Genomic DNA, 23,493 nt, shown 5'->3' on the forward strand with positions numbered 1-23,493 from the left:
CATCACTCACTGTGAGGGAAAATGCCAAGTGACACAGTCAGGCACTCATTCTTCTTTGTAGCAAACTGCCCCTCTTTACTAGTAAATAGCCTAAGGCCTACTACTACCACTACTACCCCCCATCCCCAGCCCTGTGACACTGAAAAATGAGGTCATAGGAGGATTTCTGCAGTGGTACCATAGGGAGTCTTGACCTTGGACTGACCAAGGGGACAACACATTCAGAAACACTTCAAAAGGAAGATGGAATTAAGCTCCCTGACTAAAAACTGGATAAAGAGAGGTACTATATAGCCAATCAAGAGAGGTAAGGCTGGTCTCTCTTTTAATGGCAGTTTATCTGAATTAGCCTTTGTAGCTATTTGCAAGTGAATGCTCAGACTGTTCTGGACCCTACAGATATGGCCATCCATCACAGAAGCAGCAGTAACTGAGGGAGGAAAAAGAAGATTAAAAGTGAAAAAGAAAAAGAAAAGAAAAAGAGGAAACCAAGAAGGATAGATGGATTTTTTTCAAAAAAATAAATTTCTAATATGTAATAACCAAAGAAGGAGGAATGACACAGATAAGCTGTTAATGAGCTAGCCGTGCCGTCTTTCCCCCCAAATCAGGACATTTACTGGCAGGGCTCTTGTGTGCCTAACAAGGTAATAAATGAGAACTATACAGCTTAATCTTTAAACAAATATGAACAAGCACCAGCCAAATGGCTACTCCTGTGGACACAGAGATGATGGAGAACCCTATCCAGACGTGGGCTATGAGGACTCAGCAAGGGAAGCTGAATGAAGATTTATGAATGCAATATTTATCCCAGGAAGGCAGCTTGTTTGGGCTGTTTGGCTAATTAAAATAATCAATCAAGACTGGTTTCCAAGGCGGAACCAGGTAAAATGCTAGCAATCGCCAAATGTCAGGCAGCTATCGTGACATCAGCCAAAGCTTCCAGCTGTGGAGAAAAAAGATTGACTAGAACCTTCTTGTCTTCACCTCGCACCTCAATTACTGTAACATACTTCTCACTGTCCTCCCTAACGCTCAGATTCAGCCCCTCCTCCAACTCGCAATCCATTCTGCATATGACTGTTTGGCTTCCAAGTCCTCTGCAATCTGGGCCCATTCGATCTAGGAAAACTTCTATTCTATTACACCCCCAGACAATCTGCCTCAGTCGGGCTGATCTCCTCACTGTCATGTGAGCAGGCCCCTTCAGGCCTTGTGGTGTGTCTTCTCCCATCTTGTCTCCTTGTTTCTTATGCCTTCGCCTCTTCTCTCTACTTATCCAAAGCTTACCAGTCCTTCAAGATGAAGACCCATAACCTCAATTAAACCTCTCCTGACTCTTTCTTCCGATCCTCATTTATATGACTCTATTACAGTCCTTTTGGTTTAGGCTATTCATTATTTAATAAATATTTACTTAGTAATTATATGCTACATTCTGAGAATATAAAAATGTAAAAGACATTTAGCCCTGAACTCTCCCCTCTAATGTTCTCTGTTCATCTTGTTTCCCCAACTAGATTATAAGCTCCATAAGGGCAGGAACTATGCTTCTGTACCCCTATGCTATCTAGCACAGTGGTAGGCACTTAGGAGGTGCTTAATACATGCTGCCTGACAGACTTTACTTATCTTTTTTGGTTTTTTAGTCATTTTTCACTTATGTTCAGCTATTCAAGACCTCATTTGGGGTTTTCTTGGCAAAGATACTGAAGTGGCTTGCCATTTCCTTCTCCAGCTCATTCCACAGATGAGGAACTGAGGCAAGCAGGGTTAAGTGACTTGCCCAGAGTTACCCAGCTAGTAAGTGTCTGAGGCTGGATTTGATCTCAGGTCTTCCTGACTCCAGGCCTGGAGCTCTATCCACTGTGCCACCTAGCTGTCCCTTACTAATCTAGTGAACAACTAAATATGTGATCTGAGGCAGTTAGGTGGTACTGTGGATAGAGTACTGGGCCTGGAATTAGGAAGACTCATCTTCCTGAAAATTCCAAATAGGGTCATGAAGAGTCAAACAAAACTGAAACAAATGAATAATGTAATAGCTGTCTCTGTTGCTACAGCAGGACTTAAATCAGTCTTTCTTAGAAGTCCCATCTTGCTGGTGCAAAGGCATAAATGTTCCTGAGTTTCTTGAGTAGGTCAGAGTGGAAGCCAGTGTCTTTGCATAGATATTAACAATTAAGTCTACATGTCCTGTCCTTTTTTCCTCTTCTCTTTTTCTCACTAAAGCTGCTTTTCACCTGGGTTAAAATATTTGTCAGGGCACAAATTACTTAGGATGACACTAAGCTCAAAAATTTCCCAACAGCTGCAGTTCCATGGACACACTCATCTGGCTACTCACACTGAGTCTTAGTGGCTCAGCACTTTGCTCCTCCTCAGTGGAATGATAGCAATCATTTGCTTGGTCTCTGGCTCCAGCTCTTTCTCTCGCTACTTGTGGTATCTCTTGATTGGCTCCTGCTTCTCTAACACACTGCCAGGAGCGAGGGGATGGATTTGAAGATGCCTTTGTTAACAAGTAAAGTCATATACACTTGGAGCAAAAGCACCTCTCCACAGATCTGACTGACAGAGTACTAATGTAGTTCAGTCCTTGTCAGCAGATCTGTCATAAGTCATTACCCATCTCTCTTACTTAACCGCCAAGGAATCCACTGCAGTAAGATCAAAATAGACAAGCGGCCGATCAACAGCCTGAGGTAAACCACTTCCTGAAAATGCCCCAATGGACTCAATTCCAACAGAATGCTCTAAGTGACAACCAAGAAAGCCATCAGCAGAGATATCCTCACAGAATCATAGCCCTGGACAACTGAGAGCGTGTCGTTAATTTATTCAACACTCTCATTTTACAGATGAGAAAAATGAGGCCTATGGTGTTTAACTGACTTGTCTAGAGGCGTTCACAGTGGAACCACGACTAGAAGTTAGTTCTTTTAATGACTAATCCTGTACTCTGTCAATTATTAGACAATTTCAACATGGGAGGAAGCCTTTAGTGCACGTCCCAAGGATAATTTATATTTGGCTCTGTCATGTTCAATATTTTTATCAGTGACTTGGATAAAGGTGTAGATGGCACACTTTTCAAATTTGCAGATGACACAAGGCTGGGAGTCATAGTTAATATACTAGGTGATGGAGTCAGAATCCAAATCCCTCACGGGGTAGAACATTGCGGTGAATCCAATATGATAAAGTTCAATAGGGATAAATGTGAAATTGGTACACAAGCCCTAGCTTCACAGGGACAAGGAAGGGGAAGTGTGGTTGAACAGCAGTCATTTTGAAAAAGATCTGAAGGAAGGGAGTCTTAGTGGACTGCAATGCCAGAGCAATTTACTTCTACACTCTTTTTTAAATCTCATCAGCTCCCACTGGTTTAAGAATCATCTCTATGGAGCTCACCCCCACCTCCAAAACCCATAACCCCACTGTCACACATATAAAAAACATACATAAAACACACATATGTATGTATGTATGTATGTCTCCCCTGTCTAATCTGTACTGCACCACAAATTGCCTACTGGACTTATTTAAAACTGTATGCTTCAAGTCTTTCCCTACTCTAGTCCACCCTACACATGGCTACCAAAATTCTTTTTCTTTAGCATCTTATGATCATGTAACCCACCTACTCATTCAAATTCAGGGGCTTTCTATTGACTCTAGGATGAAATATAAACTCTTGTTTAGCATTTACAGTTTTATAACCACTTGGCCTCAACTTGCCTTTCTAGACTTACTGGACATTACTCCCCCTCCTATAGTCTGGAATCCAACCAAACTGGATTCTCTTTGTTCCTTACACGTAATACTCCATCTCTTGTCTCCATGCCTCTGCATTTGCTGCTTCACATGCACAAAATCTACTCCTTCCTCATCTTGGTCTAAGAGTGTGTCTTTTCCTTGAAGATACAGTGCAAGGACCATGTTCTATATAAATCCCTTCCTGATCCCCACAACTACTAGTGCCTTTCTTCCCTACCAAACTAAGCTGTATTTAACTATTTTGCACATATGTGTATTTTCTGCTTTACATTTATACAGTACAAATTTATATATGTACTTCTTTCTCCTGTTAGAATATGAGCTTCTTGCAAGTATGGATTGTTTCATTTATTTTAATTGCATCACAGGGCCTAGAATAGTGTCTGGAATATAGTAGGTACTTAATAAATAGGTGTCGATTTATTGAACTCACACAACAACTACAATAACGTAAAGGAGAACATTTAAAGATAAGAACTAATGAATGTCATGAACAACTTCGATTTCAGAGGATTGATGGTAAAACATACCTTCCTCTTTTTGGCAGAAAAAGGGGTGGAATACAAGGACTGAATGAGGCACATGTTTTCAGCCATGGTTGACATGTTGGTTTCTTTTGCTTAACTAATATCCTTTGTTAAAAGGAAGTATTCTGCTAGAGTACAGTGTCCATTGGGAGGTTGCAATGATTAAAAAAATTTAAACCAGTGCTTAGCAAAGCGCCTGACACATAGTAGGTGCTTAATAAATGTTTATTGACTCAACTGAAAAATGAAATAGGATATTGGAATAAAGATGATTTAACAACAAAAAAGAAACCTATTATAACTTTTTATAAATTGAAAAATTCTTTTATAAGGCAACTCCTTATATCATCTATTTGAAAACTCAGATTTTTAAATATGAGATTTCTTTAACCTAGTAAGAGAAAGTACTTAGGACATTACCAAGGATTCAATGGGGAGGCAGTTGAAGAACAATCAATGTGAACCAAAATGGGGGATATTAGATTAGTGAGTAGTACAAGGTATGCATTTTATGGAAAAGATGGTTATACCCTGTAGAACATTTCTATGCTTTCTTAATTCCTTCATGGAATTCCTTCTAATGCTAAAGGGAGATTTCTGTAGGACCAGCTTCATGAGGCTATGAAATGGGAAAATAACACAGACTGGAAGGTAAACATACAACCTCGGAGTATGAAATACTTGTCAATAGCTAATATTGGTGAGGACAGTGCTTAAGAACTACAAAAATGTAAGCTATTAACTAACCTGAGCAATACAACTAATAACACAAGTGAAAGGGGATGTCTGATCATGCACGCTTAAGATCATAAGCTGCTTGGACACTGACATCCACAGAAAGAAGCTCGGCTGGATGGAGCTGACGTAATTTCACATTCCATAGAAGTTGGCTAAGCAATACTCTAAGCAAACCAACCAAACGAAACCCCAGAAACCAAGAACGTTTAAATAAGAAAAACCAGGAGGAATATGGTGCCACTGAGTCTCATTCTAATTTCACCCCTCCACCCCCTGCCCCAAGACCAGGAGATTACCAGGAATTAGAGAACATAAGACCCCTCTCTTGTTGGCTACATGAGAATCCTAAATTATCACGGAGGGAGCGAATCTGATGATGAATAATATAAAAATGCTAATTACTGTAAAATTTTTAAACGGAGAGAAAATTAAAATCATGGTGAATTTGTGCTTAGGCTTTCCATTGTGGCGGTTAACTCTGTAAGAATAAGGTAGGAGTCTAGGGACGTCTTCGTTATATGTTTCATTATTGCCTTTAGACTATTATAAACCACATCCTTTGAATGTCTCAGTCATGTGCGCTTTGCAGAGAAAAATAATTTTTAAAAAAATCCAATTGATCAGGCCTCATCTCAACTTAATGATTTTCTTGAAGACTTCTAGCAGACCTTAAATGGGACTAATGTGCTGAAGTTAATAAAAGCTAGATCTATTTAGTACCAGGCAGAGGAACAATAACAACCGGTCACCACTCAAACGGCACTCACTTCAGTCATTCTTTCTTATGAACATAATTTGATTTGATGGAAACAATATGCTGCTTCTGCTGGCCATGTTTCCTTGGGAAAGTTGCAAGTGGTCCCTGGCAGTTTCTTCATTTGGGGTGTGAGATAATCCGTCTGGAGAACATCATACTTACTGCCAGAGAGTAACGTCAACGCCAGGAGCTATGTAGCCGGAATTCTCCATAAGGCTTTGACTAGAGCATCAGTAATTGCTCCAAAGCTCTATTACAGCTCGCTGGGTAAGCCCTGTAAGCCTGTAGAAGGTGGGTAAGCTTGGGTACAGCGTAATGACACCACCACTTCCAGGGAACTTTTTAGCAGAGGAAATCCAAACACAAACGTTAACCACCATGTCGGCATCTTTAGGTCCTCAATCAAGAAATTCAAATTCATGCACAGTAGCTGATCCTTTATTTTACATAAGGCACTATTATCAGCTGCTATGGAAGGTCTAAGTCTTGACTTCAAGGAGCTTTAAATGGAGGTGGGAGAGAGGCAGTAAGAATCTAAAAACAACTGCAATAAGATGACAGAGGTGGGGCAGGGTTAGATGAGACAGACACCACATCCAATTGAAGGAGGCTTGAATAGATCTCATGAAAGTGGCCACATTTAAGCTTTGAAAGATGGGTGGAATTTGGAAAGGTAAGGATGGAGGGGAGGTCATTCCAGTAGAGGGAATGGCATGAGCCAAGCCATGGTGCTAGGAAAACAATGAGTATGGTTAGAGAACAAAAAAAAAAATACTCTCCTTCAGCTGGAACGCAGGATATATGAAGGAGATGTGTGTGTTTGTGTGTGTCTGTGTGTGTGTGTGTGTGTGTGTGTGTGTGTGTGTGTGTGAGAGAGAGAGAGAGAGAGAGAGAGAGAGAGAGAGAGAGATGTTTGGAAGGATAAGTCAGGGCCCAAATAGAGGGCCTGGAATGTCAGGCTGATGAGTTTGTGTCAAATCCTGTAGGCAAGGGGGAGCCACTGAAGGATGCTGAACAACTGAACTGGAAATTGGGGGTTGAGCAGAGTAGTAATATGCTTAGTGTTCCACGGGAGAGCAGAGATCATTCATACCACATATCTCTCCTATCTCCCTGGTCTCACAAAGACTGACTCATATTCTCCCTCTCCCTCTCCCCCTCCCCTCCCTCCCTCTTTCTCTCCCTTCCTTCCTCCCTCCCTCCCTCCTCTCTCTCTCTCTCTCTCTCTCTCTCTCTCTCTCTCTCTCTCATTCACACACACACACACACACACACACACACACACACACATCTCTTTGACCAGCTGCTTAATAAGCAGGACCTGACATTATTCTCATATTTAAACAGAGAAAATGAAGAGCCAAGATGTTAAAATTATATCTCCCAGATCAATAATAAACCAGCAAAATGGTGATGAAGAGACCTTAAGCCTTTGATACCCTCCAGTAGACCATGAACTAACTATTCATTAGCAGGACATGAAGGGATATCCACATTGATCCATTTTTAACTCTAGGCCTATAGTTTCAAAATGCAAACGATGAGACACATTTCTCACTAAAGCAAAAGAGGGGATTTTGAAGGTTTCCCCTCATTTCAAATCAGTATGTTTTAGCCTTGGAGCAGGTGTAGACCATTGGACAGAGCCATGGCAGCTATACAGAAAACAAAGGGAAAGAAGTGTTAATGCTAATTTCTTTCACTTTTCATACTAGTTGAAGTCAGAAACCCACCAATTTTTAAGCTTCCTTTTTAATCCCTGAAGTTCTTGTTGTGATTCTTAAACCAAGATCTCAGCAGGATAAAAACTGCTTTACACTTCTGAAGAAAGGTCAGGAAGATGCTCAAAAATTTATGTTAAATCAAAAGCTTTCCTCCTACTTTTCGGTGCAATCATTTGTGTTGGACGGGAGAGACAAATGATTTAAGAGCTTGGTCACTAGAAATGACACTTTTCTCTCAAGGATATGTATCTGACCCCAAGTTACTGAGAATTTTCCCTTACAAGATGGATGGATGATTATTAAATAGACTTAGGCCTCAATTTTAAGAGTTGCCACCACAGCTGGTATCATGTGGACTTTGTACAATGGTGGTTCACGGGATATCAGTACTGTATGTTATACATTGTATATATTTGTGATATATAGACGTGGAGATATTTCTTAAACTATGAACAGGCTTCCATCAAAACACTCCCATGTAACCCTACACTGCTGTGGATTGAATTCAAGAGGGCTAAGAATAAACAGTCCTGGGAGAAGTTCCAAAGAACCTGTGGGCTGAAAGGTAAAAGTTATAGCACCATGTAAGGAAAACTTTCTAAAAACGAAAGCTGGGCAGACATGGAATGGCCTAATTTTTTAGGTGGGGAGTTTCCTATCATTAAAGGTATCAAATCTGGGGTTGGATGACAGCTTACTAAGACTACTGTAGAGATTACTTGGTTCTGGGCTGTTGAGTGTTTTAAGCAGTGGCCTGGGAGGCGTGTTTATCAAATGTGGAGATCACACAATGCTGGGAAGAATAGCTAATGTACTGGATGAGAGTTTGGATCCAAAGAAATCTCAACAGGTTCCTACTGGGCCAAACCTAACAGAGTAAAATGAAGAGCTGGATTTAATGAGATTTAACAGTTATAGATTCAATTCAATAAGCATCACCGTGCCAGGCGCTATGACTTAAGTCCAACATTCTTGTTCCAACAATCAACCTAATAAGTACAAGTGCGACTAGACATTAGTTCCTTGTAAAAAAGACATCTAGGGGTTTTAGTGGTCTCAGAACATGTCAACTATGATCCATCAGCCCAAAAAGTGATTATATTAAAGAAGGCATAGTGTCCTCCACCTCCAGAACACCGGGGCGGGCGAGTGAGTACAAACTCAGGTAACCTACCGCCTCCGAGAGCATCACTGGAAAAGGGATGCAAACTGAGCACCCTTGGCTCCACTCGCCATTGCTATGACTCCCTTCCCTGGCTGCTACTGCCCTAAACTGTCTTCTCCAACTATTGAAATGTGAGTTTCCTGGGGTTAGGGGCTCTCAACACTTTGACATCTCCATTCCCAGTGCCTAATGAAGTACCTAATAAGATACTTAATAAATGCTTCCCCTCTCCCCAAATATTTCATCCACTCATACAGGATGAGGGCGTTCCTGCTGTACCTGCTGCATTCCATCCCGGCCAGACAAGATCTGGATTGCTCTCTTCCATTTTGAGTGCCACATTTAGGAAAGGGAAAGTACAGCAAGCTAAGAAGAGGGGGAGGCAAAGGGGGAAGACTGGCTGACCATCAGGCGACATGACAACTGGTTGTAGGAACCAGAGACATTTTGGCCTGGAGAAGGAAAACTTGGGGGGGGGGGCAGGGGAGATGATAATCATCTTCAATTCCATGAAAGGTTATCATTAAAAGAAGGATTAGATCTGTTTTGCTTCACCTCAGAGGACAGAACTAGGAACAATGGGTAGAGAATTGCAGAGGCATATTTTAGCCCAATATAAGGAAAAGCATCCTAATGAATGGGAACCTCCATGAGAATTGCATTAGGAGGTAGAGGGCTCAGCCTTGCTGTTTTTAAGCAAAGGCTAAATAATCACTCACTGGTGGTCGTGAAAAAGAGGCTTCTTGTGCAAGTACGGGTTACACTAGGTGATCTGTGAGGTCCTTTTCAGCTCCCTTTGTTGTTGTTCAGGCATTTCGATTGTGTTGTGACTCCATTTGGGGTTTTCTTGACAAAGATACTGTAGTAGTTTGCCATTTCCTTCTCCAGCTCATTTTACAGATGAGACAATTGAGGCAAGCAGGGTTAAGTGACTTGCCCAGGATCGCACAGCTACTAAGTGTCTGAAGCTAGATTTGAACTCAGGTCTTTTTGACTCGAGGCTTAGTGCTCTCTACAGTGAGCCTCCTAGCTGCCCTTTCTTCTACTCTAGGATGCTGTGATTCAATGAAAGCAGTCTCACCTCTTGAGCATGCGTCCATATTGCTAAATCCATAACTTTCCTTCCCCCTTATTTGAGATTCCCAGTGCTTAGCATGGGGCTTTGTACCCAGTTGGTATTTAATAGTTGTTTAATTGAACTTAATTGATGCTACATGACAGAAGGTGTTTTACCACAGGGGAAGCTGATACTACAATATTTTGTTGCTGTTTTGACTAAATATGGTCAACTTGATAGAAAAAATAAATTTTAAGGCTTTAAAACAAACTGAATACTCAAATACTTAATATTCCCCTTTCTGTTACCCCTCCCCCCTCTTATGCTTGGAGTCTTCAGGCAAAATACATGTAGTCAATTATTTATTCTTCTTTTAGATTAGGCACTTATAAAAACCTAAGAATAATCATATCAAAGGGTCATATAAACACATTTAAGAAACACAGAATCTTGACCATGAATAATTGCTTCAGGAAATGATTTACATTCATTACTAAACAAGAATTCTCAATATGGGCAAAAAAATCCAGCAACATCCAGTTTGCTTTTTTGGCCTCACAACACTTTGAGAATATTAAACAAATTTATTGATATGGTTTATCCAATTTGCATACCCATAAAAAGGAACTTGGAGAGAGGGCAGTTAAATGGCCAAATAACACAACAGCTTTTTTAGCTTTCAGAAACAAATTTGTGAGGTTAATAACTGGAATGGCCTTGGATTCAAGGTTAACACAGTCACATATTGCAATATAATTATCTGACCCTGACAAGGTCACCCAAATGGGGAGGTCAACTCACAGATCTTATGCTCTCTCAGGATGAAATAATTAATTTAAGGACAGGAAGAAGATGGTTAGAAATGGCCCCTGACAATGTTATGGGTGATTCGATATACATACTCACTAGACCTGCTCAGGGATGTTATTTCAGTTGGCTGGACTTGAAAGGTAGAAGTAGCGTTGCCTTTGGAATCCAGAACCCTGGGCTCGAACGCTACCTTTGCTATGCATTGACTGTCAGACTCTGGGTTCTGCCATAGTAGCTCTGCTTTGTACTGACTGTCAGACCACAGACAGGGCCCTTTACCTCTGAACCTCAGGTTACTCATCAATAAAATGAGACGGGGGCTGGGGAGAAGGGTGCCCTGAACGATTTCCAAGGCTCTTTTCAGTTCTAAATCTATCTGGTATCTACCTTGTATCTACTTTTTCACATACACATATTGTCTCCCCCTTTAGAATATAAGTTCCTTGAAGGCAGTGACTGTTTTGGCTTTTATTCTTTGGATCCTCAGTGCTCAGTACAGGGCTTAAGTAAATGTAAGTGCCTAGTGAATACTTGTTGATTGATCAGTCCTATGACTCCTGTATGTTCAGATTCTATTTCGGGTTGTAACAACTTTTAACATCATTTTTTTTTTAATATTCCAGTCTAACTTTACTGCCTTATCATGGTATGGGGGTGACCTGAGTTCTCAAAGGCAGGCCCAAGCAAATGTGCCTCAACTGGAAAGGCCCTGAGTCTAGGCCTCATGATAAGCCATATGCCTGTTGTCTGAGGATTGATCTATGTAAGAACAGAGAAGCTCATTACCAAGTTGGGCACCTGCTAAGGAGAATATCCTAACATAGGAGTACCCAGACTGATAAAATGATAGCTCCTTTAAGTCTTGAAGTGTTTTTAAAACAATGATGATCACAGTTGTACTAATGCCCTCCAAATGATTTCTACACACAGCCCAGAATTTTCCTTTTCTTCTCCCAAACCCAGTGGTTCTCAATCCGTCTGGTTAATTATTTTGATGCAACATTCATAAAGGAGGCTACATGTGGAGAGAGGCTTAAAGGTTTTTTGATGATGAGGGGAAAAACATGGACTGATACGGTTTGTATTATTTGACTTGTCTTCCTCTCAAGTCTTAAAAATGACTTGCCATGACACAAGTCCTGTGTTAGCTTGACTACTATACATTTAACTTAGAGTCCTTCTGATCTACAACTCTGCCACCTTTGCCCTCCACGTTGAGTATATCCTAAGGAGAAATGAATCAGTTAGAATCAATGTGGGTGTTAATAATACGGTATTAGACAGTCTAAGTGGGCAATCCATACAAGTTTATACTATTTTTCAAGTCCCTGGGGACCAGAAAAGATAAAACCCATTTCTCCAATAATAAAAAGGTAAACTATTTTTCTAGAAATAGAAAAACCTACAATTTTGTGGTCCATGAGACTTGTATTTTAAAGCTATATCACTGCAATAAATTCTCTTAGGTATGGAGATAATAAGAACAAAGTAGGGCTTAAAAGGTAAAAGAATTAAGGAAAACTACTGTGAAATTCACATATGTGATAACTAGCACTCCAAGAAGTAGTTATCAGATATACAGGCAATGGGGCATAGAAATCTATCTTGCCCTACAAGAAAGGGGAAAGGGGATTGGACGGGGAGTGGGGTGACAGAAAGGAGGGCTGACTGGGGAATGGGGCAATCAGAATATATGCCATCTTGGCATGGGGGGAAAGGTAAAAATGGGGACAAAATTTGTAACTCAAAATCTTGTGGAAATCAATGTTGAAAACTAAAAATATTAAATAATAAAATATGAAGAATCAGTAAAAAAAAGTAATCATTAAGAAGAAGATGTATCACAATTCAAAAAAACGTTGAGAATCCCTCGTCTAGGAAACCAGAGAATGGCAGAAGGTAGCACAGGAGAGTGGGAAATGTCCTAGAGTAAGAGCTGGGGGGCTCTGGTTCTAGTCATGGCTTTGCTGCTAGGGGACTTGGGTAAAATACTGAAGTTCTCCAATCCTGTTTCCTCCCTTGTAAAACAAATTCCAGACTAGACTAGATGATCTCCTAAGTCCCTTCTAGCTCGGACACTGGAGGATTCCATGACAATCAAAGCACTTCAAATTCTTCTATCTCCTGAGAGTATAAACATGGATATCACTGGGCTGTGTACAACAATTTCTTAGAGAAAGACAAAAGAGATTCCATAATGGCATGTAATCCTAACTCAATGCATAATCATACTTTAATACACTCTTTGTCTCTTAAGTTTTAGGAGAAATGAACCACCATCTTGCTAAGCCAAGAGGCCTATGAAAAATATCTTGAGCCCATTTACTTGAATTCTTACTTAGATCTACACCAATGAGGTCACATATCAATAGAGAAAATGAAATTTTAATCTCCAAACAAGCTCATCTTCTAAATAAAACAATTTCATTTCATTAAAAATAATTCAGTTTGCATCTGGGTTCAGATTCATTCTGAGCCAGCTGAGTGATTGCCAGAATAGCCCTGAATTGGTCTAGATTCAATCCTGTTTGAGAGTAGGGGCCTAACCAGATGAATTACTGGTATTCCACTAAAGCAACAGAAAGAAACTACTGTTTACATAGCACTTTGAAGTTTACAAAACCCTTTCCTAACAACAGTTCTGTGAAGTGGGTAGTGAAATGGTAGTTACATCTTCATTTTACATATGAGGAAACTGAGGTTCAGTTCAGTTAAAAAATTTGCCCAAAGAATAGTACTCCCATACTTTAAATTACATTATAAAATAGCAGTCATTAAAACCATCTCGCATTGATTCAGAAATAGAGTTAAATCGATACAACAGACTAGAAACAACAGAACTCAATAACCACTGGGTGTTGAAAAAAGTAGAAAACATAAATTACCTAGGGGAAAAAATTCCTGATATGATAAAAACTGTTAGGAAAACTGGAAAGCAGTCTAGCAGAAATTAGGGCTAGACTAATGCCTTACACTATGTTCTACAAAACATTCTAAACAGATGTGTACCCTTAGTATTTAAGATTATACTATTAAAAAAATTATCACACACCTCTCACAACTATGGCTAGGAGATATAGTCCTAACTAAACAAGAGATAGAGGCAATTACAAAAGATAATAAAATAGATAACTTTGATTACTTGAAAACTAAAAGCTTCTGTATAGACAAAATTAGTGCATCTAGGAAAAGCAGGGAAGTGGTTGAATGGGGAAAAAAAAATCTTTGTATCAAATTTCTTTGATATGCATTTGGTATCCAAGATATATAAATAACTAAATAAACAAATAATGCCTCTCTTCTCCCGGCCCCACAAATTTTTCCTATTACTCTCAAGGGTGACACCATGTGCCTAGTTGCTCAGGCTCACAATCTAGGAGTCATCCTGCATTCCTTACTATCCCTCACCCCCCCATATCCAAGCTGTTGAGAAGGCCTGTCGGTTTCACCTTTGTGACATATGCCCCCTTCTCTCCTCTGACACTGTCATCTCTCTTGTGCAATCTCCTGATCACCTCACACCTCAATTATTGTAACAGCCTGCTGGTGGGTCTGCCTGCCTGGTCTCTCCCCACTCCAATCCATCCTCCATTCAGCCAACAAAGGGACTTTCCTGAAGCATGAGTTTGACCATGTCACCCTTTCCCCCCACTCAATATACTCCATGGGCTCCCTATGGCCTCCAGGACCAAATACAAAATGCTCTGTTTAACATTCAAAGACCTTTGAGGCCTAACCTCCTAACTTTCCATTCTTCTTGCCCCTTATCCCCTGGCACCTACTCTTTAATCCAGTGACACTGGCCTCTTAGCCGTTCTAGGAACAAGACACTCCTCCATCTGTTAACTCTGGGCGTTTTCTCCAGCTGTCCTCCTCCATGCCTGGAATGACTTCCTTGTTCATCTTTACCTAGTGGCTTTTTTGGCTTCCTTTAAATCCCAAATAAAACTCCATCTTTTAGAGGGAGCTTTCCCTAACCCTTCTTAACTCTAGTTTCTTTCTTAATTATTTACTATTTATCCTATATAGGTCATTTGCACATATCTATTTGCTTGTAGCCTTCCCCTTACGAGCTCCTTGAGGGCAGGGACTCTTTTTTGCCTCTTTTTGTATCCCCAGTGCCTTGCACACAGTAGGTGCGTAATAAACGTTTACTAAGTGATTTGCCCAGTGTTATGCAAGTCATTAGGCACCACAGACAGGACTTGACCTTGGGTTTTCTTGGCTCCAAGAACAGCCCTCTATTCACTACACCACACTGCCTGTTATGAGGTAGATAGGGCATTCACATAGACGTACAATGGAAATGTACTCTGATAAAATACTTCAGTGAATTTTCAAAATCAAAAAAAGTATCAGAGCTAGGACTCAAATCCAGGGTTTTCGACTCAGTTCAAAACCTTTGTGTGATTTATGTTTGAAAATCACTGGAATAAGAGCAAAAATACGCTAATCATTACCTGTAGAAGAGGCCGCTGCACTCCCAGTACTTTCATGGTATCTGCGTTAGCCAGGATCTTCAAGGGGTCAGACGTTTTGGTGACTCCTTCAATCTCTTTGTTGATTTCAGTCAAGACCTGGTTGAGGAATATGTTTTTGATATACATGGTGAGAAACTCTCGAAGAGGACACTGTTTGGCTGGGCCAAGGCCCAGGGCGTGCTCGATCTCTTGAATAAACCTAGGAGAATAGAGGAGAGAAATTATATGTAATAAACTCATTGAATAGAGGAGTCAATCATAAAAATGCTTCGCAATTCTTTCGAAGTATCACCAGACTTGGGGTACTTCTTTAGTGCACATGGGGGAAATTCCCAGAATGTCGATTTTCTAGGTGGACTTCTTAAGAACAGAAGGCTATGAGACATATCTTGTATGAACTATTATTCCGCATGTTGTCTCTTCCATTAGAATATGATGTCCTTGAGATCACGGACAATTTCTTTTGCCTTTCTATCTCCATTGCACCTTGTGTGACATATATTGAGCACTTAATAAAGGCTTGACTAAAGACTGACTACAAGCATTGCCATCACTGGACTTTTTTTTTTTTCCAATTTAAGAAACTCTGAAGGTGACCAGACAAACCTAATTATAAATTTCTGGGGGTGGTACAACCAAGACTGTCACAGTAGAAGTGAGTCATGACAAGAAAATGGTACTGGGCAGATGAAGAGAAATCTTTTTAAGTTATCTCAACTTATATCATCAATACCAACAAAGATCCAGAAGAAAGTAGTTAAGGTGACTAGTCCAACTGTAAGACAGCAAAAAAACACTTAAGGGAAGCTTGAAAAGTTGGTGAAGAAAATGGAGAAGCAAGCTGGATAGTTAAGAGGGAAAGCAGCCTCTCATTACTGGTTAGAGGACGCTGGTGAGATTATTGTTCTTTTTGATTCTGCAATCCCCATTTCCCAGTACACCTAATCTCTCTAGTCTTAGCCAGCCTGTAGTGAAATACCTGTTCTACTTTGCCTCACTTTTGATAGCAAATTACCTTTATGAATATGACAATGGACTCTACCAAAGCTTTTTTTTCAAAAAGGGAAATGTGATTATTGGGATCAAATATCAGAATTACAATTAACTGATTTATTCTTTTCAAAAGAATGGTTGGAAAAAAGTGTCTTTTGAACAGATACTTTTTGAACATTAAGTGCTTCTGACATTTCCAAAGCTTGTAACATTAGAGAGATTTTTTTTTCCTTTACTGGTCACCATGCCCCTAAACAGATCAATATGATGCTCTTAATTTTCTCTGCATTTTTTTTCCTTCCCAGTTCCTTGCTTGCCTTTGGTGTCTCTAGAATACAAAGCTTCTTTGAGTAGCACTGATGGAGTGCCTCCTGTCAACTTTAGCTGAGTGGTTTCTTTCAAACACAAACCATCTATTCCCTAAAGCTTATACTATGTTGACTTCATCAATCTAAAATGACATATCCAGGTTGATGTTGTCATCTCTAACTCGAGGGGACTCATTTAACATAAGTTTTCAAATCTGCTTTCAGAACTAGGAGAGACCTCAGTGTGTAAAGAAATAAAAAAGGAAAAAAGAGAGAAAAAAGAAAAAAAGCAAACAAGGAAAAACTCCACAAAAAAAAGCTGCCTTATCAGCTCCTTCTTTACCCCAGTCAATAACAGAAAGAAACTTTGTTAAACTGAAAAACTGCCCTTCTGTGAGCAGAGAAGACACAGATCAGGGGCAATGTTTGCTTAATGAGGAAGCAATTGATGCCTTGCAGGAATCTGAGTAGAATGGCATCTGTTGGTATTTCCTAATAAGATTGGAGGAAGAAGTAGAGGCAAGAAGAAATACTGACCCATATTTTTATTCCAACCTCTTTTAATCCCATTTGGCCAGATTACAGAATCTCAGATTTGGAAGGGCCCTGAGAGCCCTTCTAGTTCAACCCTTACTTGAAAAAGAGTTAAATCCTCAATACCACTGACAAATTTATTCTGCCTTTTCTTAAATTCTCCAATGAGGAGATTCTCAACTTGTTACTTCTGACTAAGAGGTTCAGAGGATCTTAGAACTGCGAAGTCCTCAGGCCTTCTTTGACATACAGATTTCCTGACTTAGAAATAACCAGCATACTTTCTCTAATTTCTCTGAGGGAAACAAACAAAAAAAACAAACAAAAAACCCAACCAAACCCAAATGGTTCTTTAAATAAAAACAGTCTAGAAATTATCAACAAAGCAATTTAATATTTAGACAAAAAATGAGCTAATTTTGTAAATATGAAGTGGATGATTTAGTTCCCTGCTTCTGAGGACTTTTCAACTCTGTACAAGTATTTGTCAAATGCCTCCCCATGATCTTTGATTCAGATAGGGAACCTAATGCTTTGTAAAGGTGCTAGTGCACCACACTGGTTTATTTTTTCTTTTAAAATTTTATTTCTTTAAATATTTCCTAATAACATGTAAAACAATTCTTAACAATTTTTAAAAATTTTGAGTTCCAAATTCTTTCCCACTCTAGTACCACCAACCCCCTTTAGAAAGTAAGCAATTTGATATCAGTTATACATGTGGAAGTCAGGCAAAACATATTTTCACAGTAGCCACATTGCAAAAGAAAACACAGGCAAAATAATAAAACAAAAATAAAGAAAATAAAAAAAAGGTTTGCTTTAATCTGCATTCAGGATTTATCAGTTCTCTCTCTGGAGATGGATACCATTTTTCATCAAGGAGCCTTTGGAATTGTCTTGGTTCGTTATTTTGATCCGAGTAGCTAAATCTTTCACAGGTAATTATCCTTACAATATTAGTGTTACTGTGTTCAATGTTCTTTTGGTTCTGCTCACTTTATTTTGCATCAGTTCATGTAAGTCTTCTCAAGTTTTCTTGAAAGCATCCTGCTCTCATCATGTCTTATAGCACAATAATATTCCATCACAATCACATACCACAACTTGTTCAGCCATTCCACAATTGATGGGCATCCCTTCAATTTCCAGTTCTTAGCCACCACAAAAAGAGCTAACATAAATATTTTTGTACATCCTTTTGCCTTTTATTTGATCTCTTTGTGATACAGACTTGGTAATGTTATTGCTGAATCAAAGGGTACACAGTTTTATAGTCTTTGGTGCTATAAAACGTCTATTGTTCCATTGTTCTCCAGAAAGGTTGGACTAGTTCACAACTCAACCAACAATGCGAGTCTGAATTTTTCCACATTATCTCTAGCATTTGTCATTTTCCTTTTCTGTCATGTTAGCCAAACTGATAGATGTGAGGTGGTATTTCAGAGCTGTTTTAATTTACGTTTTTCTAGTCAGCACTGATTTAGAACAGCTTTTCATGTGAATACTGAAAGCTTTGATTTCTTCGGAGAACTGCCTATTCATATTCTTTGACCATTTATCAAATGGGGAATGACTCTCATTTTTATAAATTAGAATCAATTCCCTGTGTAGTTGAGAAATGAGGCCTTTATCAGAGAAACTTGTAAACTCCCCTCCTCCCATTTCCTGTTTTTATTCTAATTTTGGCTCTGTTAGTTTTGTTTGTACAAAAGCTTTTTAATTTCATGTAATCCAAATTATGTTTTGCTTCTGACTATTGTCTTTCTTTATCCACCCTCCCTTCTATCAGCCCCTCCTTTTGATTACCGGCTTCCCTTCCTAATTCCCAGTTGGATAAGATAGACTTCTATACTCAAGTGACTGTGCATATATTATTCTCTCTTTGAATCAATACTGATGAGAGTGATGTGCAAGTATTACCTGCTCCCCCTCCACTGTAAAAGCTCTTCTTTCCATCCCTCTTTTAAGTAAGATAATTTTCTTCATTCTTCCTTTCCCTTCTCTCTTCATCTTCTTTCTCACCAATCGTTTTTTACATTATTTCAAAATAATTGACTTACTTCTATTCTACGTCTCTGTAGAATCCTTCTAACATCCCTAATAATGACAAAATTCTTAGAAGTTATATTATCATCTTCCCATACAGATATATAAACAGTCTAACCTTATTGAGTCCCTTATGATTTCTCTTTCAGGTTTACATTTTATACTTCTTTTAAGTCCTGTATTTGAAGGTCAAATTTTCTATTCCGCTCTGGTCTTTTCATCAGGAATGCTAGAGAGTTCTCTATTTCATTAAATGGCTACTTTTTCCCCTGAAGGATTATCCCAGTTTTGCTGAATAGATTGTTCTTGGTTATAATCCCAGCTTTTTTGCCTTCCAGAATATCATATTCCAACCCTTCCATTCCTTTAACATGGCAGCTGCTAAATTTTGTGTGATCCTCACTGTGGCTCCATGGTATTTGAATGGTTTCTTCCTGGCCCCCATGTCACAGATCAGTTATCTTGAGTTAAAAATTGTCTTTCTGACCTAAGTTATCTTGGGCTTCTAGAAGACTGTCTCACTTTAACCTTCTGCTCGACCTGCCACTCCACAGTTTGATTTAAGGCACTATTTTAAGTTGTTTGGAGAGGAATGTTGAAAGCCCACCTGAATGCTTTCTTTACTCCTCCATCTAGGCCCTGCCCCCACAATGGCTTATTAATGGTAGTCTTATTAAGTGTCCTGGTTTATAACTCTATCACTGGTAGAGGTCAGGATCCTTACTGACAATGTGGAAACAAGAAGTAAGTCCTGAGATAAGTAAGATGTCATAATGGTAACAGTTCTGGATTTGGTGTGAGAGGACTTTGGTTCCAACTCCAGCTCTGCCACTCACTACCTGTGGGGCCTGACAAGTCACCTTATCGTTCTGGGCCTTGGTTACTTAATGTAGAAAGTTAAGGGATTGTACTAGAACACTTCTTAGAATCCTTCTTGTTCTAAACTCTATGACCCTTGTTTATATGTTTCCTTGTTAAGTTAAATGACAAGTCAGTGATTGTAGCCACAGTTCCTAACTGTGGGTCTAAGAAATTATCTTATGACATGTTACTTCTTCTAATAGCATTTTAGACTCCAATTCACAGCTCTTTAGCTTAGTAGCTATATATGCTGCATCTACCTACATATTACATAGCTAGATATTGACAGAGATTAATAATAAGAGAGCAGCACAGTTAAGAGTTAAAAGATCTACTGGTATCCAGAAACTGTTATTTATTTTTTTTTCTGACCTTGAACGAATTACTTAGCATCTGTGAGCTTCATTTACCTCATCTGCAAAGTATGGAGTTTGGATTATACTACCTCTAGGGTTCCTTCTAGTTTTCAATCCTGTGATCCAACTGAATGATGAGTCTGCTTTTCTAAGGCTATTTTCTTGGGTCTCTGGGCTTTGGGGTAGGAGGATGAACAGAGGCTAGGACAGAAGGCCTAGGCTAATGGTGCTAGACCAGCATATGTGTATGGGGGGGGAGGGAGGGAGTGACGGTGGAGGTGGGGAAGGTGCTGACAGTATATCTGTATGGTCCAAATTTCTTATGAGGTCCTGAAATGAGTTGCCATTATGGAGGAAATCGTACCAAAGCTTTCCAGCTATGGCTCTCATTCCCTGCTAGAAATGGCCATGACCCATGGGAAAACAGGCATGGTAACTGATTTCTGACACCTCAATGGAACTAATTAGTCATTCTCATAGGTCAACTGATCACTTGGAATCAACAGGTTGTACAGCCCTGACTTATAGGTTTAAACATGAGGATTCAACATAACCTCATCATTGAGGCTAGCCAATACTGATTTACTGTTAATAGAAGAAAGGGTCATACAGCTAGTGGGTACTGGTGAAACTTTATGTGAAAGAATATACAATATAATTAGGGAGATAATGAAGGGAGATTAATTTGTTCTTTGAAGAGTCAGAAAAGACCTAAGTCTCAAACTTCAAGTTTCTTCCTTTCTAAAAGAGTGATCTGAGTTAAGTGACTATTGGTACTTTTACTTCCTTGTTTATATTAGGATTTTTTTGTGCCTTATTCTGACTAGAGAATTCTGGAGATCAAGAAAGATAAATATACCTGTGTGGTTCTTATGATACTTCATTAGGATTGACAATAATAACTTATTTGGGGAATATAATTATCTGTGAATCTGTACCTTCAAAAATTTCAAAAACTGTTCATGTATATGCACATATATTCCTTCAATATATTACTATCTTAAACATATCTTGTTCCTAAAATAGGTTATTATTGTCAATGCTAAGCTCTAAATATATGAGCATAAACTGCCTCATGCATTTTTTCTATCTGCACAGGACTGAGATCAGAAAGAATTCAATAAATTTTCACTGAATGAATGGATGAGACTGAGGAAGAATTAGAAACCAGAAAAAAATCTTGTGTTCCAAGAAGGTCTCTAAACAGCTCAATGAAAGTGAGAAGACAGAGGATAAATAAATTCCAAAGAATACAACATAGTGGACGCAAGCTAGCCTTAGAGTCAGAAAATACTTATTTCAATTTTTCCATCTGACACCATAGAGAAAGAACTTAACCTGTGAGTTCCCCAGGAATACTTTGAGTAAGTTATGGAAAAACTGTTGATCTGATAATCTGTATTGGTGGGATTTCCACACTGAGGGAATCACAAGTCTTCAAAAAAATCTCTAGATTATCTTATGAGGGTTAAATGAGATAATAAATGTAGAGAATTTAGTACAGTGCCTGGCACACAGGAAATGCTATATAAATGTTAGCTATTATTATTATTGAATGCCAACTCTGGGCACAGTCCTATGCTAGGTATTTTGGCGAGGAAGGGTATTCTAGAAATATTAATGAGGCATGATCACTTTAGTCAAGGAGTTCACAACCTAGTTAAGGAGACAAAGCATATACTCAAAAAACCTGTCCTAAACAAGGTTAGAGAGAGTTAGAAAAATCAGAAAGACAAATAATTATATTAAAGAACTACTTTCTTTGTACCTTAATACTAAAATTTATGTTGATTTCCTAAAGATTATATTGGTTCCTATATTTGAGTATATGGGTCAGAAATGTTCTCTTAAACAATCACCAAATAAGGGACTTTAAAAACTTTCACATGCGAGATACTTGTATTTTGGTTTCTAACTCAAAATGCAAGATGAGCCCCATTTTTTTTTTGGACATGGACAACATGGGAATTTGTTTGCTTGAGTATGGATATTTGTCATAAGGGTTTTGCTTTTCTTTTCTTTTTCCCCAATGGGAAGAGGAGAGAGAGAAAATACATGCTTGCAAATCGAAAACAATTCAAAGAAAGTAAGCACATTAATATGTACCTATTCTCTTTGAATTAATCTCCCTCTCTCTTTTTCTGTTTCCCCCTCCGTCTCTCCCTCCTCCCTTTCTTAATAATTTCCACTACTTCTATCTTGATTTGATTTCCATCCCTTTTCAGAGAGTGCCACTGGGGAAATTCTAAACTAATTAAAATTTCACTCAAGCTGCATGGGCTTCTGATTTGCAAAGTCCCTTGCTTAGTTGAGGCTCATCATCACAAATTCCATTTCACCGTAAAGCTCCATTTCTCCCATTCCATCTCAGCCAAGTCTAGCAGCATTGACTAGTTAGAAATATCCTTGAGCAGAGTGGTCTGACACTGTATTATGGGATTTGTAGTAAAGAAACAGTTTTTATTCCTCTGAAGAAAGCTGCTGATATCAAATAACTATTTCATTGCCCAGATCCTAACTTGAAATTCTATGGCCAACAATTCAAGCTAGCAATATATACAAATACTCTTTATTCACAGTAGAGGTAAACAGGAAAACATGGGCATGTTCATGAATAAGCCAGACTACTTTAGAGTAACATACACTCTCTCTGCAGGCCCCACATCACATTTCAGGAGCCCTTTTTACATTGATACAATGGCATAAATTGATGGAAAGGAAAAAAGGTTGTATGGAAAATGTCTTAACAAGAAGATCCATTAGGCAGTGGGAAAGAATCCCAAGGGAGGTGGTCAAGGTACCACTGTTGCAGAGAGTCAAGACTAGATTAGAGAATACATTAGTGGAAATGATATATTGAAGGGTCCTACAAAATACAGAAAGGTCACAATGGGTGACCCAGACATTTCTCCAGGCTCCAAAACCTAAACCTAGAAGCAAAGAAAATAAAATACAGTTATATAGTAAAGGAGAAAATAAATAAATATTCCAAACAGAATAGCATTTTAATTATGTTCTGTGCTAAGTTATAGCAGCACAACTTATATCCAAATGAAAATATAGAACAAAGTAAGGAAATATAAAAACTAAGAGCATTATTTTTTAAATAAGATATCTATAAGAAGAAATTTAACAATACAAGGCTAATACGCTAAGTAAAGGTGGAGGGCTATTGCTCTAAAAACCAAAATTTTGACTTGAGTATCCTGAAATTTTCAAGCTCAATTTTGCTGTTTGGTTTTATGGTAAAATAGAAAAGGGAAAATGACATGGGTAAGTTATATGTAGAAAAAAAGTTTATTAAGAACCACAGAATTATAGGATTTGGAGGTGTTAGGAAGCATCCCAAC

General features: G+C 38.9%; 1 protein-coding gene across 1 annotated transcript in view; it reads right to left on the minus strand.

The window, feature by feature from the left end:
- Window positions 1-23,493, minus strand: part of EXOC4 (exocyst complex component 4) — an 890,815-nt gene that overhangs the window by 238,840 nt on the left and 628,482 nt on the right. The window contains exon 11 of the mRNA XM_036759981.1: window positions 15,022-15,241. Within this exon, the coding sequence (XP_036615876.1) occupies window positions 15,022-15,241 (220 nt within the window). The remainder of the gene's footprint in view (window positions 1-15,021; window positions 15,242-23,493) is intronic.

Source organism: Trichosurus vulpecula, chromosome 5, assembly GCF_011100635.1.
Source record: "Trichosurus vulpecula isolate mTriVul1 chromosome 5, mTriVul1.pri, whole genome shotgun sequence".
NCBI lineage: Eukaryota > Metazoa > Chordata > Mammalia > Diprotodontia > Phalangeridae > Trichosurus > Trichosurus vulpecula.